Source organism: Grus americana, chromosome 7 (genome assembly GCF_028858705.1).
Source record: "Grus americana isolate bGruAme1 chromosome 7, bGruAme1.mat, whole genome shotgun sequence".
Taxonomy (NCBI): domain Eukaryota; kingdom Metazoa; phylum Chordata; class Aves; order Gruiformes; family Gruidae; genus Grus; species Grus americana.
In genome coordinates, this window is record NC_072858.1 from 3,658,256 (window position 1) to 3,683,149 (window position 24,894).

Consider the following 24,894-nt stretch of genomic DNA (forward strand, 5'->3'; position numbering starts at 1 on the left):
ATCAGGCCCTTTGCCACAATTCGCTCTTTGATAAAGACAGCTGGAGTGCAGCCGCCGCCTGTGTGGCACAAGATACCAGCTTGCCCTCCCCGTTTCACCGAGGACACTGGTGATGCTAAACCCCGACGACGGGCTGCTTAAGCGCTCTGAACTGCACCTCTGCCTTATACTTTAAGTGACGAGAATAAACCTACTTTATTTTTGGGTTTAGACTGTTTCAGGGTCACCGTGTGAGAGTCAGTGCTGAGGAGGGGTGTTGGTTTTCCTTCTGTCTTATCAACTGGATGCGTGTGACTGATAACATTAAAATAAAGTGAAATAGTATGCTCGTGCTGAAAACTTTGACATCCATAGCAATTGTGACTGAAGCAATCATCCCCCAAAAATTCAGTCTGTGACTTCCTCCCTTTTACTGTGCCTTTATCCTTGCTATCGTGTTACTGACTCTTTGTGACTACTGATGATAAAAATACCCAAGAGTAAAATACTATTACCCTGTTTCTGTCATTTCTCACACAGAGAAAAGCTATTGAGATTTGTGTTTAGAAAGTCAGATGTTGCTGTTCTGTGTTCAGTTGCTCATCTTGGAAATACAAATGCTCTAAACAGATATTTTTCATGGTATAACCTTATTTCCAGAAAAATTCATACCTGAATTATTCCATCTTGCCCGGCATTTTCATAGCTATTGCTTTAACAAAATCAAGGTGGTCTTTAGAAGTCCGCTATATGAGGCTTGGTAAGTGAAAACCATGCCCCAAAACTGAAAAGGTTAATTAATGCAGCTAGATGGATGTGAATGAACCGAGTAATAAAAAGGCACAGTGAGATGACAGGTTGAAGCGTGAGTGATAACTTTCCTTTGCGCTAATAAGATAGGAACCTTTTACAACAGTGTTTTCAGTTTCCAGGTGGCATTCAAAGGAGCCATGAGAAAAGAAATGCTGGACGTGACACAATCATTGCTTTCCAGCCAGTCACATAATTGGGAATGTAATATAACCTTTAGTCAACAATAAAATTAACCTGGATTCCAGACAGATATGTGTGTGTGCTGAGAAAGGATCTCTGTCGTGGGTGCCTTTTGCAAGCAGTGGATTATTAAGGAAATACAATAACCTAGCCCCAAAATGAAACTGGATTGTTGCCTCTCAAAATAGAAGACCCTCTTATTCTTGGTTGTTCTTAATAACATGCAGCCACTCGGTTGAGTAATTCAATAAAAGGTTTCCTTTCCAACCTGGTTCCCTTCCCCTTCATTTGCTCTGTGATTTTATTCAAACTGTGGGATTGGAATTGGCTTTTTTTATACTTCCTTTTACACATAGCTACCTCCTATTGACATACATAGATGTAAATGACCTCAAATTAAAATATGTGTCTATAAAAGTAGTAAAATGTGTCAGCTGATTTGTTCATCTGATTAATTTTGTAAAATATTCCATATTGTAACTTCAAATAAAATAACACAGGAAAAGGTGATCAAGCATGAAATTTAAACACCATTGACCCTCTTTAAAAAAACACAACACAACAGAAAACAAAACAAACAAAAAATCCACTCCCACACTTTGGGGTTTAAAAACACTCAAGATTTCCATTTAGGAACCATTTGGACTGTTAAGTATGGTGAATATTTAGTGGGGTGCTGTCAGAGTGGTTCTGAATGCTGTAGCCTGAGATTGATAATCACTTTGATATAAAGGGGATGGAAAAACATGAAGAAAATAGAGAGCAAAGAGTGTTTATGACTATTGAATTTTTTTTTTTTTTTCCACTCAGGGTCACTGCTATTACCACGGCAACGTACGAGGGTACCCCGACTCCTCAGTCAGTCTCAGTACCTGCTCTGGACTCAGGTGAGCCAACATTTCAGTAGTACTGGAGCTCCTTAAGAAACCATCCTAGTACCCACTGGGTTTCTGGTTTGCCTTTTAGTGAATGTATCAATATCTGTTTTTCAAATCTTGGTCCAATCTCTGTAGAAACATTTTCCCTCTGGTTGCTCTGAAGAGAAAAAAAAGAAACAGCTAATGCAATTTGGAGGGTTTCCATGATGTCCCTTCCCTCCTGCTGCCCATCCTTGTCTATACCCTTTTACAGCAGTGCAGTGCTTGGCACATTTTGGGGCTGGCAGTGCCCGGTGGTCCTCCAGGCCGCCTTGTCCTCAAAGCTGTTTCACCAGTGATGGCAGAACTGCTTTGCAGCTGCGAACTCAGGCACTGTCCAGCAGCCTCGTCATTAGGGGAGTTTTCATTATAAATGGGGCTGTGGAGCTCAGTAAATTGCGTTCGTGGCAGGTATGGTGCTCAGCATTAGGATTTTAGCTACTTGTTAACAGAAGAATAGCAGATTCACATTGCTGAAAACCAAATCTCTTCTGAGTTTGAGAAAGGAACAGGCTGACAACATATTAAATACACAATGGACACAGTTCAGGAAACAATTATCTTCCTTACTTGGACAATCAGAGACTGGTATTTACTCACAGAGCTGTTCCAAATCACAGTAATTAACTGTAAATTGGCTCTAGTGTTCTCCCTGGAAAACCCAGTTTTCCTGTCAAATTTCCAGCTGTCTCAACCTTTTCTGTGTTTGTTTAATTTATCTACAAACAGCATGAGTAGCTGGAGTCCTTTTCCCTTGATTTTGCATTTTGTGCTTTATAAGGCTTTTATAATGGAGCTCAGGGACAGACAGCAGCAGAGAGAGCAAACAGGTTGTTACCAGGACCCCTCTCCCTGTCGGAGGGACCCCTTTGCTGTAGAGGATGGGATTCCTGTGGCTCATTCCCACATGGAGAAGGGTTTTATGGGTGCTTCGGTATGTATCTGGTACCTTCCACAAGTTTACTGTAATGAACCCCTTGTGTGGATCATGGCAGTCTGTGTTCACCAATCATTCTCACAGTCTTTTGTATATAAAAATATAATGCTGTGCTCTCGGTATTTTAGTTAGAGGGATTGCATTGCTGCAAGGTCCACAGGGAAAATTTGCACTGTGTGAGACAGGGTCTGCACCGATGTCTTGTTCCAGAGCTACCTAAGAAATTAAGCACTCTCAAGAGAAATTACTCTTCTCCACATTAAATGCATTTTCTTTCTTCTCTGATGTGCCCTTTTTACAGTTGGTGAGCTCACAGAGTAATTTCCCGGTTTTAGGTAGTCAGGTATGTCAAGGCAACATATGCTGGCAGTGACATTTTTCTCTCATCTGGCACTATCACAGATAAATCCTCAAAGTGCAAGCTGACAGTATTACACTCCTTCCCCACAGGAAAAGCGTAGCAGCATGTTTTTCAGTACAAATTTTCATAAGTTTCCCTGCCAATGCGTGTTTCGCTATAGCAGGAGAACAATTAAGGACATATCTCAGTATCCATGCCCGTTTAGCTGCTGCATTCGCTGCTGCGGTTGGTTAAGAGAGTGTCCATGAGCGAGAACAGTTTGTGATAAGGGTGCCTGTTGACTTACTCCACAAAACTCATTTCACAGCCTGATAGCCAACAGTGTATGACTTCCAGTCATTACCTGTGCTTGATCTGAGCCAGTGATGTCTGTCTGAAAGGTTTCATAATTCATTGTCAGCTCCTTGAACCATCCAGACCTTCTCATTAAAACTGGTTAGGATGAAGGGCCAGGGGGTGTGAAATCCCAGGTAGGTGCACTGAGGTCCTGAGAGCACTAAGAATCTTCCAGAATCAGGCCCACAGGTCACTGTATACCTCTGCCACCAAAACACTATTGTGGCAATGCGTCCTTTGAGAATTTGGGTGGAAAGGTCTAGTAGAAGATGTCCCTGCTCATTGCAGCAGGGTTGGACTAGACGACCTTCAAAGGTCCCTTCCAACCCAAACCATTCTGTGATTCTATGATTTACTTACTGCATGTGATCCAGTCTGAAATAATATGAGGAGAAATAGGACAGTTCAAAACTACTTCATGGCTTGCTTTGCTGCCAACTTGACTGGTATTACAGCTTGAAAGAATAGTTATGGGTAGCGTAGGGTAGGGTGGGGTAGGGTAGGGTAGGATAAGACGGTGTACTTGCCCATCAACTTACTGGAGTAGGGATTCTTGGTTTTCCATGGCATGATAAAGACTGCAAGCTGCAGGGGTAAAGGCGTAAGACATTGTGCGGCCATGGAGCCCTGGGTGAGGACAGTCCCTGGGGCAGCCGTTTCACTTACAGCAGCCGGTGAAAGGAAAGACTGATCTCGCTCTCAGTCTGTTCCTGGCTTTGTGACAGTTTCTAAGTGAATTGGACAAATCTCTCTGTCTTGGTTTCTCCATCTGTTAAATTCATTTCATGATTCTTACCTACCTCACACAGCTGTTGCATGGGGCTAAAGTTTAAGTGCCTGAAAAACATCTAATGAAAGGAAGTGCACGCTGTTAGCTCGCTGAAATCTCAGAGCACTAATATCCTCCCACTCCTACTAGACAGGTACCTTGGGCATTGTTCCAGGTGTGGATAGGTAGGGACTGTGTCTTTTCCCCCAGATTAGGAGAGTTCATTAAAAGACACGAAACTAGTCATAAAGAATAGGTTCCACATTTTAGCATGCTCTGAAGCCTGAGTGCTCAGCAGTAGTCAAAGAAGCAAAAAGGATCATAGGAATTACGGAGACAGAAATAGAGGATAGAACAAAAACCCTCATTACCACTTTATAAATCCGTAGTGCACTCACATCTTGAATTCTGCATGCAGTTCTTGTTTTCCCATCCCCATCTCAGAAAAGGAAGCATTATATCCAGAGAAGGTACAGAGAAAGGCAAAAATTGTGATCAAAGGTATGGAACAGCTTTTATCCAAGGAGAGAAAATAGACTAGGATTTGTCACTTTTGAAAGGAGATGACGGAGAAAAGGGGTATGATAAAACAAGGTTGAATGTCATGCTGAAGAGGGGACAATTACTGAATATTTTCATAACCCCAAAATTAGGAGACATCAAATGAAACTTTAGAGCAGAGGAAAGTACTTTTTTATTCACCACATAGTCAAGCTGTGGAGTTCGCTGCCACAGGTGGGTGTCAATGTGAAAAATATCAGTAGATTCAAAAAACATGAGACAATTTAGGGAGGGGAGCTGGGGGAGCCTCTCCAGGGCTGTCAAACCCAGAGATGTCCCTGACACTCACGCTGTCAGAGCTGGGGGTACCAACTGGCGTGTCCGTTATGTCCTTATATCTTACCCCCAAGTATCTGCTGTTGACCAGGGCCAGAGACAAGGTGCTGAGCTGGAGCAACCTTGCTCTGACCTACTGCAGCCCTCCAGTTCTTACTTACAGTGCAGCCACATGGTTGAGCATTTGAGATGAGTTATTAGCTTGTAAATAGGATATGATCATTCTGTGATGAGCTACAGGAAGAATCAATTGTGAAATCTGCAAGCTAAGACAGGTTTGGCTAGTTTATGTTTTCCAGGCATATAGAGGGGGTGAGATGTAGTGAGAAGTAGACTTGGCTTCCTTATACGCAGACACGCACGTATTCCAGCTATGTTACACCCTCTCAGACATAACATTCGAGTGCCTCGCTACACGTAGGATTACAACGGCATAAATAGTTGGACTGACACTGATAACTGCCTAAAATGCAGGTTAGAGGAGAATATAATCATGCCATAATCTGTATCCTGCTGGCTTCTCCGGAGGAGGAAGAGCTGAATGGTGGAGAGGAGACGGTAAATGCTGAATGCACGAAATGGGAACAATGGGTAATCAGGATTTCCAGCGCTTCCATCTGGATAAGAAAGCCAATTAGACTGTTAAAGCTTGTGGGAAGGTGAAGGTACGACAAAGTCAAGTCGTTTCCTTCCTGTCCTCAGGAAATACCCTTCTGTTTATCTAGCTCAGAGGCTCTTCAAGTTTTTAGCAAATAATTTTGGCCTGTAGCCACCACACACATCTTCTGTGATAGATTTGTATAGACTTGGAGGATTTGTTTCTCCTATTACTTTTTCTGCAACCTAGCAAATACACATAAAAATGCAGCCTGAAGAAGAGCCCAATCTCCATGGTCCAGGGGCTGGCAGGGGATACTGGCAGGGGGATGTGCAGCTACAAGGCATCTGCAGTGACCTCTCTGGTGGGGGGAGAGAGCCTGAGAGTTGCTCTCAGAAATGGCTCGGTAGTTTAAGGATACAAATCTCCCAGGAAGTCTTTTCTTTCTAAAACACCAAAATGCTCTTGAAAATCCTAAGAATCCCTCAGAGTTACTCAATTGCTAGATAATAAGCCCATTCACACATACAAAAAGTACTCAATCATTGTCCAACTTCATCAGTGACTGAAAGATGCGGTCTCCACAGTGCCAGTGATGGGGATAAGGCCCCAGAACTGAATAGACGGTCATTTTTAATGGGATTACATAGTTATGCTACATGAGGCCGCCGATACTAGAGCCATCCATTTTTCAGCTGGTCTGGCTGAACTCACCGCATCCCAGACACAGTCAGCTGAAGAGGGGATTTAAATATGACACTCCAGACATCAACTATTTAAAAAAGGAATGGTAGTAGGAAACCAGTGAGAAAAAAATTTAAATTCCTCATGACTCCTCAAGCATGATTTCCCCACTGAAGGGGAGATTTCATCCAAAAAAGAAGTTAGGAGAAAATCCCAGTTGCGAAAAGCACTGTTTTGGACGTGTGCTTTTTCTCCATGCTTTCTGAAGAGCTTTTAGTTCATATAAACATCTCACATGGTTTGTAAGTTATCTGACCGTGAAACTACTGGAGGTTTTTGAGCTTAACGTTAGAAAGCATTCAGCTTCCAGGGTTTCATAGCTTCTGTATTCTCTCTGTTCAAGTGGTAAACAGCTCCTGGATCACGATCACCTCTATGAGCTGAGATGAACGTTATCTGCATTCTTTGACAACTGTGTGCACGCTGTCCCGGGTGCACAGTAATCCCCCAAGCGTCACTGGTACCGCTGGGACACGCGTGATAGATGAGCTGTACCTGGCTGAGCCTGCCCCTTCTCCATCAAGTCTGTATCTGACAGCACTTAATTTAAAAAAAAAAAAAAAACAACAATAACCTCAAGTTAAAATATTTTATACATTTTGTGATTTGACAAAGCATCCTATGAGCCTTAACATGATGTGCAAGTTTGAATCAAGCCTCCTTTTATTGTCACACTGTTTGCTGCACAGTGCTATAAAATGTGCTTGCTAAATTGGCACTGAGGCCAACGTCCCTTTCCTTCTTCATTTTCCTCTGCTTTCCTTGGTCTGTCTCGTCACCCTCCCAGTTGAGCTCACATGTGACACGTTCTCTGATAACACAATTACTGTTTCTTGCAACCCAAATGCTGAACATAAAATTGCATTATCGCTTTCGATTCGAGTAACTCCCTGTTTAAATTCCAGGCATCAAAGTTGCAGACCAATATGCATTCACTCTGGACAGATCTGTCTTGCACTGAGAAAGGATTAAGTGCGTGCCACAGTAGTCTCTGGGTATGACTACATTTTAGACACTGTGCTATAGAATATATTTTCAAGTTAATGAAAGGCACTGGCTGGAATAAAACATATTTGACTAATGATGTGTCTGCGTGAGAACACCTCTGCCACTACTGCAATATGTAAACCCAATAATGCTACTGCTTTAACCTCCCTTTAAGATGTTGTCCTTTGTTGATTTGGGTCAGACTTGTTATATTAATTGAATCCTGATGTGCAGTATAGTAGGATAACAGTATTACTTGGGTCTTGTGTGATGCGTTTCTTCAGTAGATAATTATTGTGTGTGGTTACTAAAATTTACTCCGTTTTAAAGGTGGGGAACTGATGCAGAAAGAGGTGAATTGCCTGTCCAAGGCTGCCCAGGGGGCAGTGGCGGAGACGGCAGTACTTCTGTTTCAGGAGTCCAGCTCCCGTTCTCTATATTTCCCAGTCCTTTAAAGTTAAAGAATGACCAAACCATTTTGAAAATATCGAAATATCACCTAGCCCATTAGAAAAATAGTCCACAGTTCATCTTGTTCATTTATCCCAACAGTATTAATCTGCAACTAATTAAAACAGACTAAAAGTGACGTTTTCATTCACTACTTCATTTTTCTTCCTTTTTTGTTTGCTTGCCTGCTTACTTGCCTGGGAATTTGTTATACAAAGGAAAATAAATAAAAATGCTCTATTGCTTTACAGATCACCTTCTGATATCATGCCTGTTGAGAAACACTGCAGTGAGTAACTGCTGTACCTCCATCCTCAGCATCCTGAGCACAATGCTCCAGGGCTCCGATTCTATTATCGATTCACCTAAAACTCCCATTGAAGTCGGTGCTACAGCTGTGGGATCAGACCCTTTACTTCAGAAGCCGTAGATTAATTGTGAACTGAAGGTCCTGTAGGTTTTGAGGTGGCACATGAGTACTGCGCAGCCTTTCTCTGCGTCCGTGGGCAGAGACAGACTTAATGTGAATATGTGGTGTGTAAGCATGACAGACCTCTATAGTCTAATTAATTTCTTACAAACTGAAAACATCTACATTCCTCTCCAGTGGTAATAGAGCTTTTTATTATTATTGTTTAGAAATAAGTATAACTTTGAGTTTCATTAAAACCAAATGTTTAATTGCATTCATGGATATCAGATTTATTGATTTACTTAACTTTCCCCATATAGTACAGCAGAATAATATATCACAGTTTCATATAATGCTGTCCTAGCCAAGTTTTACTTCAGCATCACATTTTCTCAGACAAGCATGCATTGATGGTTTATGTTGGCAGGGCCTTTGCTTCTGCTGACAAGTTGGAAAAGAAAAATCCCATTTATATTTTGAGATTTCCTAAAGCCTGTTGATTTATGACATACGACTGGCCTTGCATTAGGTTTTGTTTTGGTTTTTCTTTTTAAGAGAAAAAAATTACACATTTTACTTTATCAACGATTTAAATAGTGGAATTATTCCATCAAATTACACTTCCCTAATTGAGAGATTCCTGGCAAGTTAAACAGCAATTAATAACAAATTAATTATTTAAGTTATATTTTAATTTCTTTTTCTCTGAGATGGAGGGAGTCGCCCCATCATAAGCCATCTCATATACACATTCCCCATGCGTCCATATGGCATATAATGGCATATAGCAGGCAAATACCAGCGAGTCGTTCGTATTTGGAGGTGATTAGCAGCGATGTGGATGTGGTTTATTTGGTGCTGACCACCAGACATGAGCAGGGTTCAAACCCTGTTGAGGGGTAGAGTAAAATATTAGCTCAGGCTCAAGACCACACTGAAGCTGCTTCCAGTTGGCTTGGAGCCTGTGAACTGATGTCTGGACATACTGTATGGTATAGATTTTTTTTTTTCCCCTCCCTCTCTGCTACCAGTGATGAAAAGGACAGCCTGTAGTGTTAGATAGGGGTTGAATTGTCTCTTGTCTTCCTTGCCCACTGCTTTTGCAAGATCTTTCTGACTTCCCAGCATCACTATAATTTGGGACTGAGTAAAAGATAGATGCCATGAATTAGATACCTGAAGACCAAAAAATGTATACTTTATATTGCATTTTTCCCAAATATTTATAAGCTTGAGAATTCTGGTAGTCTTTTGCCTGGTAGAGGTAATGGTAGAAATCCCACAGATTTCAGTACGAGTTATTCTTAAAGAATAGCCACTGCTCAAGCACTCCCAGAGTTGCTGAAATCCCTTTGGGGTTCCTTGTATAATTTGTGGTTGGGGATCTGTAGTTTAATATACTGTCTATTTGTCACATTGGAAAACATTATATTATTTAACATAAATGCTTCCCGAAAAATGGAAAAGTTGCACCATCTTGTTCTTTGGGGAACACAGGCTGACTCAGGAGCGTGGGAGGACCATGTTCAAGAGGAAGACACAGAAATGGTGTAGGAGTACCAGAGGCTTTTTTGAAACCCCTGACAAAAGTGGAAGGAAAAAGTAGTTATGGATTTATTTTATTTGCATCCAGTTCTTAGCACTGAATGACTGGTAGGTATTGTTCATCTAATCCTGCCACAACAAAAAAAGAAAGAAAGAAACCATAGCTTTTGACTAGTTACATTTTTAAGGTGCTGTGCTTGGCACTGATGGACGGGGGGGAAAATGCAAGTGTAGAAAAAGAAAATTAGTCAAAAACAGAGAGCTGGCCAAGATAATTCATATTTGATATTCATTATCTTATTACAGATGGTCACAAGCCAGGTGCTGATATCCTGGCAGCACTCAAAGGATAAGCGTGCATTAAATGAAATGTATATTTTTCTTCATGCCGAATCTGCAGAATTTTTTTTGCCATGGGATTGCTTCGTATGCAATGGTGGAACTGTTCTTACAGGCTCGTGCTATCCCTTGGGATTGGAGTCTCAGTGGCAAGTTGGATCGGCTGCCCTGGTTCTGGTGTGCTTGGTAGAAAACAAGATTAATCACTCTGGTATCTGATCATATATCTGTCTATATCCTCTGCAGCTAAAGAAAATGAGGTGTAAAGAAATGGGGTTTTAATTATTTTAGGCAGAAGCTGGGTATACAAGGGGTGCATTGGAAACCTGGCTTTGCTGTGGCATGTTTTGGCTATGAACTCTTGACACCAAGATGCTGGCTTTGAAAACTGTTTAAGTCTATATTTTTTTAAGTGAATGTTCTAAGCAGGATAGAGTTTAACAATAAAAAATAAAACCCTTTGTGGTTTTATGTTGGTTTTGAGTTGTCAGTAAAGGAAGATGGTCAGGCTGGCCCATTTCAAACTATGACTAATGGAGTTCTGCCTCCATTGCTGGTTCCAGCTGCCTCCAAAATTAAATGATTAATTGCACGAGGAAAAGAAAGACAACAATCCTTATTTGATTGTGCTGATTACAGAGTTGCTGATTATCGCAGTAAAGGGAATATGTTGTCCTAGTTTCCTAAATTCTTCAAGGAATAAGGCAGATCTGAAAATAATTTAGAACTGTAGGGTGTAAGGTTACTCAAATCATGGGGTGACCTGCTCGGAGGTCTCTCATATGTCATGCATGCTGTAGTGTATCCTAGCTGTAGCTACAAGGGTTGCTGTGATAAATCAGTCCTGCTTTTCCAGCTGTGACCCATCATACACAGCATGCCTGTGCGATGGATAAATAATATATCTTACCTGATTTGCCAAGGGTACTAAGGAAGCTACAAATGAATTATCAGACCCTGATAGTTCTAGTTAAGAGTAAAAAGGTCATCTGTTGGCTTGGCTGAACTGAGGTTAATGATGTTTTGTAGCAAAACTGTGCAGTCAGCTTGGAATGAAAATTTCAGTTAACTGGTTAGGAGGCCAAAGACTTTGAATTTCTTCATCGTGTCTTACTAAGAACAGAATAGCCAGGACAGCTTTTTCCTAATAATTTTTCTTTTTATTTTTAAATCAGTATTTATGGTGTCATTAACCTGCTTCCGGGTCCTTCCTCTTTTCCCTTTTTTTCTTTCTTTTAGCTTTCTGCAGAAGAATTGTATAGACACATGTATCAGTCTCACAATGGTTGTAGTATCTTACCTTTGTTGCAGTACAGACAGAAATAAAAATGCAGACACTTCCTATACACCAAAAAGACAGCTGTATAATAGCATATAGAGACAATATAGAGCAGTTTAGAGGAGGAATTGAGGAACTGGCTGATTAAAAGTTCCATAGAAATTCTAGGTATGTAGATAGTAATTATTACTGCTGAAATTTTGCCAGTGCTTAGGGATTAATGCCTTCATAATTTAAAGACAGGGAAGAAATTAGTAATGCAGTGCACTATTCAGTGTAGTGTCTAATTGATGAATGCTTGCAACGCCCCACAAGCAAATGCTTATCCCTAGTTTAGAAAAGAGAGATGGGTTTTAAAGAGTGCCTTTCTTTGGTCACACAGTTACCCAACAAAACCTGATGTCCAGCTCGATGCAGGAATTATCTAGGACCCTCCTGGGTGGTTGGCAGTATGTGCTCAGGGTGCAAGTTGTAAGTAAGTTTGGCATAAAATACTAATTCACTTTCTCTTACAGTAATTTCTGCCTGAGCCCTGTCTGTAAACTGACTTCATGCCTTCTTATGCTGTGCCGGTCCTGATGTTCGGTAGAGCAGTCTTCTTACTCTGTGGTCCTCCAGTTGCACTTATGATTACTAATTCCAGCGGTATTGTTGGAGATCTCCTACTTTATGCCATATGGTACCAGAAATCCTATTCCAGCATGTGCAGACCATGGACATCCATACCACACTGCCTACGTGTCTGTGCGGAGCTGAAATAGCAGCCTTATGCCAGCAGCTTGCCTTCAGCAGGAGGAATCGGAAAGACTTTCAACCTTTTGCCAACTGTGTTTTACTGTGGCAGTTCAGAATAATTGGGCAGGACCCAGAACAAGAGCCCAAGCGTGGCTTTTGTTTGCTGAGTTGTCAGGAGTATACGGGGAGAGCAGTTTTTGGTTAGGAGGCAGCACACGAAGCCCAGAATTGGCTACCTGTCCTATGTTCTTCCATATATTCTTGGAGTAAGGTGTTGTATCTCTTCCTAAACCCCTCTTTCCTCTTTGTATACCGTAGCTGCCAGTAAAGCAACAAGAGTGCTTTCATTGATGGAAAATCTTTGAGGTCCTCAGAGTGGTATTGCTGTGAAAATTATTATTATGGGTAGTAAAATGTGTTAAACAGGCATCCACTGGTTAATATACCTGAGCTTCATTCTGCTGCCCCACTGTGCAATGTTTAATAATCCATTTTGATACTGCAATGCATCTTTCATCTGACAGAACTGATGCTTGCATCAGCATTTGGTTTAAAAGGTGTAATGCCCACTGCAGATCATAATGAATACTTTCACTCTGTACCTTTTCTTACAAAAGCACTTCACCACGCTTTTGTTCATTACTGTTTGCCATGGGTCCTCAGAAGCACACACATCGTGACTCCACTCAGCAATGGCAATGCATTACTGGGAGAATGGAAAACACATAAAACACAAATATAGTTTTGCTCTATACTACGGCACTTCAGAAGAGGAAAATTTTCTTTGAGCCATTGCTTCTTTTAAAGCATAGTGTGCTGCAATGACAAATATATAGCTTTGATGTTTCCTGCTCCACCAGACCATGACATTGTAAATCAGTGTTTTGCTTTTTCATACTCCATCATTATTAAAACCTGTTGTAACTTTGTTGTAGACAAACATATGTTAGCTCTTGAAAACTATGCATCTTACTCTGTCCTCTTCCGTAACAGGGGAATTATTGCATTTGGCAACAAAAGCTACATTCTGGAGCCATTAGAAGGTGCTACAAGTGAACACAAGATCTACCGAGCAGAGAATTTGAAAATAGCCCCTGGATCTTGTGGCCACCAGCTGGACATCTCTGCCATGAGAACGGATGACAATGACACATCACACAATTCTCAAGCTGGCAGGGTAGGTGGATGAGTTTCTGGTTTGCTGAGTATGTCTCTGGTAACATTTCCACATTACTGTCCACCATAACTCTGTTGCAAAGAGTCCCTACTGAGCAAAATATTAAACCATCTAGTCAACTTCTGTTGAAATCATGTGCTTAAGTGCATGCTTAAAATGAAGCATATACTTACACAATTTGCTAAAGCTTTATTGCTTTTTCTTGACCCTGTATGCATAACTTTTACTTTCTTTTTGGTAATGAGAAAGCACAAAAATATTTATGGTTTCATATTATGGTAATATATTTTGGTTCATGTATGATTATAACAAGAATTTAAGACCCCACAAGAACACTGAGCGGTGTCTGGAAAAGTTCTTGCCTACCCAAGATGGAAAAGAACATGATAGCTGTGAAGCTTTGCTAATATTAGGTTTTGAACCTTTTCATTCTAGTAGGAACGTATCTTATGCAGACAAAACAAATTCTCACTATATTATTTTACAGATGTATTATTGCAATTGTTTCTACGTAGGAAAAAATGCACATAATATGAAATGCACCTAGCTAATGGAAACCACAGAAAATTAAATGAGCTAAAAATCAGGAAGACGAAATACTGTAATAAGTTCATCTGCTTATTGGATGGGGATTGTCAAAAAGACTGGTTTAGGTGTTCCAAAATTATACAATGATACAAATTTGCCCTCAGCATTTATCAAATGTCACATATTGGGATTTATACTTATATGTACTACTAAGCCTTTGCATCAAGTTAATTGTTAAGGAAAGCGACCTAAATGGCATTCTTTGTAGTGGAATTAAATTATTTTACATTTTAGGAATATTAAATATTACATCTAATGCATTAGCCTTTACATATACTATTTTCTGGGCTAAACATATTTCTGAAAATATGTGTAGGTTGAAAACATTGGAAAAATGCTTTTCACAACTTTATTAAGGTTTCCCCAATGTCTTTGTGACTTTTGACTGAATTTCACTGAGGCAATCAATGTAACACTAGGCAACTGAAATAAAAGGTGTGCATATAACTAGCTGATACAATCAAAGCAATTTTGCTATTACCTTCATGGTTCTCACATTTTGTTGATTGCTTCAACTGCATGCCAGAATTCACCTTAAATATCTGAAAAATATTTTTGCTGTGGTTCAGCGGGCTTAATTATAAAAACTGTCACCAGTCACATCATATGGATAGGTACAATATATATAATGAGTATGTTGGATACGCTTCTAATGTATGAATTTTGAAAGTTGTCAGATGTAATGTGTGAAGTAAGTTTTCACATTTCAGTATTGTCATCAGCTAAGTAGACTGTCAGAACGTACTGAATAAAGATGACCTGCAAAATATGGACACAGAAGGCTGCACCAGATTATACTGGGTGATGGCAAAAACCAGAAATCCAGTCTCAGGTTTAGGGCAGGATGAAAATTTTGGGTTTCTTGGCATGTTTGGGGGGAGGTTTTTGTTGGTTTGTTTGTTGGTTTTTTTCCCTGACCCGTCACTCAAGTACCTACACTAAACACTTATTGAGCAGAGCTGAAACGTGAGATCGATATAACACAAAGTTAGACTAGCCTTTGGGTTAGATTTAAATACAGATAAATGATGGGACAAACACAGTAGACTCAGCTTCCCAGAGCCAAACACCGGATTTAATAGAGCAAGTCAGATAATGTAGCAGATGTGTGCAGACACGTTTTGCCCCATCGGAGCTGGGTCTCTGCTAATACTGGGTCATTTCATAACTCAGTGGACCCTCAAATTGCAGCAGGGAGTGTGTTTTCCAGTTGAGCTCCATTGAGATAGGATCCTACAGAAAGCAAGCTGATGTGTAAGACAGACCCTACAGTATGGCTTTTTCTCTGTAGCCTCACGAAATTGCCATTTTGGTGGTGCTGGTGGACCACAGATCAGGCAGGTGAGCCATTTGGGGCAAGTGGATCACGGAGAAAGAGAGTGGCTGCAAGATTGCAGTGAGAATCCAAGCCATGAATATTCCCAGGCAGGGGAGCATGAGGAAGGGCTACAGCGACATGGGATAGAGGTTTTGTGATAGGATCAGCTATGGTGGAAACAGGGGAGAAAGGCAGAGGTCAGTGGAACAAAGCATATCATCTCCCATCATGTATATCTATCATGGCTGTATTGTTGACTCTTCATTTTAATTCCGAAGGATTAACTCAGGCAATGGATTGTGCATTGATGCAGTTGGCTGCAGAAAGCAAGCTGAAAAAGTCTTAATTAGGTACATTCCATAAATAAATCCAAGGAATGCACATAGCCTTTGGGCAAATCACAGGAATGGATTCATTATGCTAGTCAGTCACCAGAGGCTTACGTGGTTATACCCTGCTAGCCAACTTCTCTCAGGCTAACTCTCTCCAGTCCAAACAGTTTTACTCTTGGTAAAAAGTAAATGGTTTAAACTGACTGATGTAACCGAGCTCTTCTTATATCTTTGTACCTGGATTTTCATGTCTCATCTTTTACTCTTCATTTGGAAGAAGACTAGGAGCACCTTGGGGCTGCATCTCTGATGAGGACTGCATAATAAATCTCAGGTTTATGTTAGAATTTTAGTGTCTGAGAGATCAATTCCATCACAAACAAACCCCATATGGTCATTTGCCTTATGTGGCATCTCACTCATGTCTGGTATATTTTGCAAGGAGGTAAATCGAGCTCTGCCAGAGCACTGTAGGCTCAGCTGAAGTCTACTGTGGCATGGCAGGCCCTTTGTATTGCATCTGCTGCTGTTACAGGAGCAGGACACGATGACGCCTTGGTGTCCTGGTTCGCCACCAGCATATCACCAAGCACTGCTCATGACCTGTGTGGCAGATGAGACATGGGCACGTGCACCAAGTCTCTGCACACACCGTGACCCCATGGTGGTGACAGTTGCCACCAGCAGAGCACAAGAAGGTGACAGAGAACCCCAATACCAGGAGAAAGTTGTAAGAATATCTACGTGAGCTCATTTGCCAGACCCCCTAATAAGCGTAATCCTGTGAAGTGTTTGTATCATCGATGTTTAGTTCATTAACGATAGCTTCTACTGCTTTCTCAGTTCATAAATACTGTCCAAATGGAACTTAATTATTTTCCAGTTACTGTAGTTTGAAGGCTGTGTAACACTATTAAATATGAGTTTGAAAGTCAGAGTTACTAAAAGTCACATCTGCCACTTTCCTCTAAACACAATGCTTCTTGCAAAACATTCAAAATCATTAATCTGCAGATAACAAAGAGGAACACTTTGGTGCTGTGAAGAAAACCTTGTGAAATTTGGCTGGAAGCTGATGTCCAGCACTGACTTAGCTTAGGGGATCACACAGTTTGCCTTGGAACAGTTTGCTTTGGAAAGCTTTAGTCCTTTAGTCATGTTTTAGGTTATAGAGCATTAGTTTAGTTCAAGACATCACGGTCATTAATAGGTCATACATCTGCTTAAGCTCCTTAAGTTCTGGCATGAAGATCAGGCATACTGCTGAGACCTCTTTTCCCTAACTGTCTTATTCCAGAAAAAAGGGAGAAATGATAGAATAGATGCTCAGCTGCTGTAAATCACAGAACTTTTACAGGCATTAATAGGTCATGTAAATTTAGGGTAGCAGAGGAACTGTGCTGTGATTAGTTCTATTACAAAATAATTTCATTTTCTTCAGTGATCTTTGTGCAGCTAAATATTATGATTCTTTTAGAGCTGCATTTAGAACTGCAAGTAGCATGACCAGCTGTTTTATATGAATATACAGATACAAAATTAAATGTATGCCTTCCGTTTTTAGAGTATGAGTTTGCTTTCTGACACTGAGAGTTCACTCTGGGTTTCGCTGCACTTTCTGTTCTTGGGTTTTTCTTCCTACATAATTTATCAGTTGACCACTTGACCTCTTCTCTGCTTCACTCAATATCCCTTTATCTCTCATTTTTCTTAGTAGCCAGTTTGTCTATTGTGTGAAATGTTTGCTAAAAGGCATCTCATCATTTCTTTAAATGTGCCTTGGCAATAGCAAAGGTCTTTCTGCTAGAGATGATATTCTCCTGCAAGGAAAGATAACTCAAACATTTCAACTGCAGAAAGCTGAAAGGTTGAGAGAGACTTTGCACCACATTCCTGCTTGCTGTGATCAAATCCTGGGGGGTTTTTTTGTAAGTACCACATAGTCTATCTCTGTTGTGGTAGATAAAAGGAAAATTTCTATGAGGAGAAGGAATACAATACAAATTTGTATGTAGTGAAATCTTTGGAAATCTGAGATGTTGTGTATCTCCTCTTGCAAACACTTTGTTGGACTCATGGAGCGCTGGTTCCAAGGGTCACTTATTGCAAAAACAAAATACTATTTGCATCTTTTTTGGCAGTACAAGAGAGAGACTCTGAAGACAACAAAGTATGTGGAGCTTGTTATTGTGGCAGATAATCGTGAGGTAAGAAATTTAAAACTAAAAAGTTACGGGAAGCACGGGTGGGAAACAGGTAGCTCAGGTCAGCTTCGATGCTATTGCAAGTAATCTGCTTCAGAGAGGAATATGGTGGTTTTCAAAAGTAAAGCTTCTTCCCTAATTAGGGCTAAGCAATGGAAGGCACTATTAACATAGGGCAACACTGATAGCTGTTTGTAAAAGTTTCTTGCAATACTTCATAAGGAATTTGACTCTCAGATAATTGGGATATCTGGCAGTAATTCAAGAATAGACCAATACTAATTCACTGCCCAGGGTCTCCTTGGGCTAGTTAAGTTTCATTGCCATCGACTCTGCCCTCGGTGGGACCGTCACTGTTTGGAAGACACCGTAGGATCCTGCACCGGCTTTTGAAGCGGTACTTTACCATCACCTTGCAGGAAACACGACTGCCTTCCTGACGGTTTGCAAAGAGACCCTCAAAGAGAGTAACCAGAACTGGCTGTAGAAATGTTCCAGTGAGTTGAATGGCAGCCAAAGATCTTGGTTTGAATTATTTTGCTACTTAGATTTTTATTTTTTTTTTTTTGTCTGCTTGAACATTGCTAGTTAGGGAATAACAATGACTGCCGAAACAGCTAACAGAAGAGCCTTTTCTTTTTCACAAAACATCAGTCCCAGAAAGATCACTAGGTAAGACAGAGGGATTTTAAAAACTTTTTGTCAGAACTGTCCCATAGCCCGTGCTTATTCTGAGGCAGATCCTGGTCCCATGAAGCCAAGAGGAGTGTGCCTTTGGTTGCACTGTGTAATCCCCAGGCATCACCAACAGTGCTGGCAGAGCAGGGGGGCTGTTGAGGGGAACCTGTGGTATTTGTGCTGCTAGTACACTGATCCTTTACATTCTCAGTTTCAGAGACAAGGCAAGGATGTGGAAAAAATTAAGCAGAGGCTGATAGAAATTGCAAACTATGTTGATAAGGTAAGAACATGAGCATTATTTCACTTTTTCAAATGTTACTACGCTTTCTGAAGGACGTTGCTGTGAAATCTATGTTTCTTCTACTAGTAAATTCAGAAAGCTGCCATGCTCAGATGAGCAGCTTTCACAACCTTTGCTGCATCTCCTTATCCACCCACCTTTTCAAGGAGCTGGCCCTGCTGCTTTCCTAATTCTCCAGTGTTTCAGGGCAATGCTTCTCTCCAACCAGTAAAACCAAAAAAGTAAACTTAAACCTTTTGTATGCCCTTCAACATACTAAGCTGTGAGCTCTGCTCTGCTGTATATGGGCTGCAAGTATCTGTGGAAGCACTATTCCTACGGAGATGTACAATTTAACCCCAGGATTTTATTAACCTGGGAAGAGGGTGGGCATGATCGCATATAGAACAGCCCATAGAAAAAGGATTATTTTGACGAGGAATTTGGAGCAGCAAGGGATCGTCCAACTGTAAGGCCAACAAAGGGCCTGTGAAGACACGGTCAATAAGATATATAGCCCAAGGAAGATGGCAGAATTAAAAATATGCAGTGCTTAAGGAAACAGAAGTTGATGGCTGAGCGAGAGCAATAAGAAAGAGATATACACTGTATTTTTTTGTATTTGAAGTAATTTCTTGACATAAACAATAAATGCTAAGAGCCCTCTACAGTGGTTTTTTGAACAAATTAAAGTTTATTTTTGTTGTGCTGTATGGCCAGAAAAAATCAGGAGTCCGGTAGTGAAATTAAAACTGAGGGAGTCTTAATTTAGCTGAGAACTTATCAAGTGATCCTTCAAGGGCAATAACTCAAGGAGAAGCATTCTTGATTAAAAACAGGCTGCTGAAGACACCTCCACCTCTTCCATAATTGTCTTGCTGACTTATTACTGGAGGACAGGTGTTTATATGGTACCTGCTGAAAATTAATTTTGCATGTTATAATATATTTTTGTTTCATGCTTAATTTATGCTCAGCAAATGCCAATGTTATCCGAATGACTGTAATGCATATAAACAAGAGAACAATCTAGTATATGCTTTTCTCAGACTGTCAGCCAAATCTGGGCTGGATCGATTCTTGAATCCTTCTTCACATTAGTCTCCCATTGGAACTGTTATCTCTGCTCCATTGCTAATGCTGCTCCGGCTCCCCTCTTATAGCAACTGTGGCATTTAGCGGTGGGATAATAGTGTAAGCCCTGGAGAAGAGACCATTTAAGCCCCTGCAAGAAAGGTTCATATGCACATTATGCTTCTGTTGAAATCTTTTAATCCAATGTGATCTAAAATGGGTTTTAGAGACATATTTCTATTTTTCTTTTCTCATTAGTTCTATAGGCCACTAAATATTCGAGTAGCCCTGGTTGGAGTGGAAGTATGGAATGACATGGATAAGTGCTCTATTTCCCAAGACCCTTTCACCAGCCTCCATGAGTTTCTGGACTGGAGAAAGCTAAAACTACTACCTCGTAAACCCCATGACAATGCACAGCTGATAAGGTAGACTTCACACTGTATTTAATATCGGCCGGGATTTCAGTGATTTGAGAATAGCTGTACTGAATTCTTCCCCAGTTGCTAAGCTGTTGGGAGGAACATCTGTGCTCCTGAGGGTTTGTCTTTCCCCTCTGCAAACATCAAACATCAAAGTGTTTTGCAGAGCCCTTCAGCAGCTTCAGATGAATTTCCTTCCACAGCTCTGCAACAGCCCTGGTACTTGTAGGCCTTTCCTGAATACAACTCATGTAGAAGTGCAGATGTGTGATAAGCTGGTAAATACTTTGGGTATGAATTTGCAAGCGGTTTAAGCTGCCTAATTTATTAGAGGGCACTCCTGCCCTCACCCCAAAAGTAGAGCTAATGGGGCACTATGTGAAGCCTGTTTGTTAGTAGAAAGACCTCAGTAAAATTTAAAATGCAGTCTGAATTGGACAATTCATTTGCATTTGTGGCTTAAAAATTAAATCATACACATCTTTTACCCTGCTGCTGTTTCCTGGATTAAAGTAATTGATTAAATATGCTCAAAGTAAAAGCACTCTTAAAAAAAAAAGTAAGAGAAACACCTCTTTCTTGAACCAGGTATCGCTTTGATCAATGAACCATTCTTTATACTATACAGGTAAACATACCTGACATCTTAGTAATTAAAAGGAGCTCTTTCCTCATTGCGTAGATATTCTTACATTTTCTGTGTAAGAATAGCGTGAGCCCTTCCAAACTGTCCCTCATGAGATATTTGATTGCTCTTTCTCTATAATAATACTTTGTTTGGAATGACTACATTCTAAACTGTATATTATAACAAGTAGCATATAAACGTCCCTCTGCATTAAAATAACCCTTCTTTAAGCTAGACGCATCATTTTTATTTTTGTATTTCTATTCCCTAACTTCAGTCAAAGCCCAAAGGACAGTGATCAAATGGATGTTTTTCATAGCAGGGAAGCTGTCATTGTCAGTTCGGCAAGTCGGCATGACTAATCTGCGCTTTTCATTGTTTTAAACCTGCAAATGTCTCGAGCTGACACATTTGAAATGGGATCTTTGTTTGAGATTGGCAGAACTACAAGACAGAAAATAATAGGGCGGTGTCTTGGCACTGAATGGTGATACTGTGATTCTTCTCCTTTCCCTCCCTCCTGCAGCGGGGTGTACTTCCAAGGGACTACCATTGGCATGGCGCCCATAATGAGCATGTGCACTGCAGAGCAGTCTGGAGGGGTCGTCATGGTAAGTGGTAAAAGCACAGGACTTGAAAGTGGCCCAACCGGTGCGCCACGATCTCCAGTTTTGTAGTACTGTATTCTGAACCAGAACATCAGCCCCTTTTGTCCCATTTTCAGTCTCAATATTATCTATATCTATGTGCACATTGTTTCCATAGTGAAAAAAAAATCAAAATATTGCATTAAAATACAGCATAGCCTCTTTGCAAGAACCCTCTACTCTTAATTATCATTAAATCAGGTGTTGAGGTGCTGTGAAAGATGAGAACCAGAAGATGTATTTGCGATACGCTTGGGTATACTAGTGTTACAGGCAACAACAGTCTATCCTGAATCTTTTATTATATTGATTTTATTCTGTATTTACAGAGTTTTCTGTGTAAGGCCTTATTTTCCATCTTTGCAGCACAGCGGTTTTATTACATTGCCAGACAAGAAGAACAAACAATGGCATTTATTCTACCTGAGCCTCTCTCAAAGATTATTACTGGTAATGCTGTTGTTATATGCTAGGCATGATGAACATAAAAGTAAACACCTTAGCCAATTTCTGGAAGTGGTTCTGGAGTATTTTCTTTCAGAATTTTTTGTTTGTTTGTTTGTTTGTTTGTTTTTTACTTTTGTTTTGTGCTAAGTGGGGGAAAGAAGTTTTGCATTAACTAAGCTTTGCAATAAAAGATTTTAAATAAAATTAGATGCAGACTCCCAGAGCTTGGAGGCCACTAACAGGCTCAGCTGGTGACCTCAGAGCTCAACTCCAGAGCTGGAAGCCAGTTAGCCCTAAAAACCTCTTTGATATTCTCCAAGTTCAGCCTGTACGTGCTGAAAACCTTTGTGTTTTCTACAACTTTGTTGAGACTTCCAGCACCTCAGGTGATGTGGTGGTTCTCTCCAGCCCTGTTGGACCCTCAGCTGCAGATGCCTACATAAATGAGATGGGAGTCCAACATTTCAGAGTTTGCATGGTCTCAAAACTCCCAGTTCTTCAGAGCTTTGTGGGGCTAACTACTAAGGCTTTTGCCTCAAGACAATCCAGGAAGCGGGATAATCCCAGAAATACAGCCCCTTGAAGCTCCTGCATTTCTTTCCATCTTAACCAGCATCCGAGCTGAGGTTGGTCCACAATGCAGGGCTCCTTTGTGGTCTCTTGGACAAGTAGGCAAGAAGCCAAGCTGGGGCCATGTGTGCATTCGTGGAAGATGATGTATAGATGGTTTAGACTGGGAGGATGGATTTACGAGGTGAGCAGGGAAGCTGAGGTATAGGAAACAGTGGGAAAGAACAATCAAATCACATAATTTAGAGAAAGTCATGTCAAAATTGTAGAAAAGACAAAGGCTTCAGTCTCTTGGTAGCTTTAGAAGCTGAGTCTCTAATTGGTGTTTGTTACAGCTATTCACTGGGTACCTGCAGGGGAGAGATACAAAAGGAAAAGGAGGAAAAGAGGAAGAAAAAGCCGCAGGACTCTCCCAGTGCGCTTCCAAATCTTGGCAAAGGCATATATGAGGCAGACAGCCCCATTTTATCCATTTCACCCTCAGGCCAGCAGTCACTGCTTTGGCTCTGTCTAGAGTCAGAGATGCCCTTAATGATGACATTTTTGTCCTTTTAATTTTTAGCATAAGGTTTAAAATACGCTACAGTGTAATTTACTGCAAAGTCAGTCCTCTTCACCCTGGATACTGTCATTCTAAATAGAAACAACAAAAATTATTTCATTCCAGTAACAAGAAAACAAGAATCAGCATTTCTTTAAAGTGCTCTCATGGCTCTGACAGAGGAGAGACTGATTTATATGTCCAGGAGAATCCAAGTGTCTGTGTATGAATCATGGGCCAGGCTGAGCTTCAGTCGTGCGGGGGAGCGCGATGTTTCCCAGAGACTCCCACCTCGGTGAACTGAAACTTCTGAGGTGCAAATTAACTCATGGCTTGCACAGCAAAACTAGAAATGTTTTCCAGTTCTTTAAGCAAATCCTCAAAAAGGCGCCAAATCCCAAACAAGCAAACACTCACCCTCAAAACCCAAATGGACAACTGCCCAACCTTCCCCCCCACTTAACAAAGGCTAATTCGGGTGTATACTAAAAAAAAGGTTTTATATATACCGGTGCCTACAGAAGAAAGCTCTAAATTTGGAAGATACACAAATGAAAGAATTAATAACTGTTAACCTGGGAGGCTGTAGTGCTCAACCATCTCAACACTGGTCAACCGGCGATTTGGCCATCCTTATAATTCAGCCAACCTCTTCCCCATCCCACCCCGAACTCTCAATACCAAAAAGCTCCCACACTTTCAAAACTGTTCTGAAAGAAGAGACAGCGGAGAGTTTGCATGAGAAATAAGATTTGAATACAAAAACTGGAGGGATCTGATTTTCCTGACTGTTGGCAGTCAGCTCTACTATGTGATCTAAATTCCTCTGTCATGCCTTCCTGAGAGCCTGCCCCTCTCAACTTTTCTATAGGGCTGGATTCTCTCAGTGGTAGGTGATGCCCTGTCTCCCACTAGTTTTAAGAAAAACTCAAAGTAGGGAGAGCAGTTGCAGAGAGAAGCTTTGGGTGTATCAAGAGCATTATAATTCTATTTTACCATGATGATTCTGTTGTGTTGTAGAAAGACCAAACAAAAGTTGACGTTAAAGCAAGTCTTTGACACATGATTCAATCTTCCTTCTTCTGTTTCAAAAGATTGCCCACTAAATTAATGGATTTAAAAGTAAAATATTGCTGAGTTGCTGCAACGTAATGTAGTATTTTCACTCATGTCAAATTTCTGTTGACTTTAGTGAGAAGTTAGGCTAAATGACAAGTGTGGAACTAGGGCACTTACATTTCACTGAATTGCTTAAATGAAATAAAGGTGTGGTTTAGGAAACCTATTCCTACAACTGAGTGAACCTGCACAGAAAGTACCAGGACTGGGACATTAGCCTGTTCTAGCTGTAGGTGACAGTACTTTATTATCACGATTTGATGTGAATCTCAGTGGAATGGAGCAGAGTTCAGCTGAAAGCAGCTGCATGTTTTGTGCAACAGCTTATAATGTCTTAACAGTAGATGGTTGCTTATTCAGTGGTTGTGAAACTGTTTGGTAATGACTTTTACTGCTCAAGTTAACTTTAAAAGACCCTGGTGGAATAAATCAAAGTCACATTGCTATTCATTTCTTTAGTCCTTGGTCTCAGTATCAAATGGGACATGTCACTGTTTGTTTTGATAATCTTCATTTATGCTGTCTTCAAATAACCTCTTTTGCTGAGCCATCACATTCCTTGTTTTAAAAACCCTCTCTAGAAACTGATAAAATTGCATTCCAAGTGGATTTGAGCAAGTAATGAGAACCGCATGGGCTGTAATAATT

At 40.7% G+C, this 24,894-nt stretch overlaps 1 protein-coding gene across 1 annotated transcript in view; it reads left to right on the forward strand.

The window, feature by feature from the left end:
• The window catches only part of ADAM12 (ADAM metallopeptidase domain 12), a 182,687-nt gene that overhangs the window by 104,865 nt on the left and 52,928 nt on the right, over positions 1 to 24,894 (forward strand). The window contains exons 5-10 of the mRNA XM_054832687.1: positions 1,783 to 1,859; positions 13,212 to 13,395; positions 17,775 to 17,840; positions 18,727 to 18,798; positions 20,131 to 20,300; positions 21,449 to 21,533. Coding sequence (XP_054688662.1) covers positions 1,783 to 1,859; positions 13,212 to 13,395; positions 17,775 to 17,840; positions 18,727 to 18,798; positions 20,131 to 20,300; positions 21,449 to 21,533 — 654 coding nt within the window. The remainder of the gene's footprint in view (positions 1 to 1,782; positions 1,860 to 13,211; positions 13,396 to 17,774; positions 17,841 to 18,726; positions 18,799 to 20,130; positions 20,301 to 21,448; positions 21,534 to 24,894) is intronic.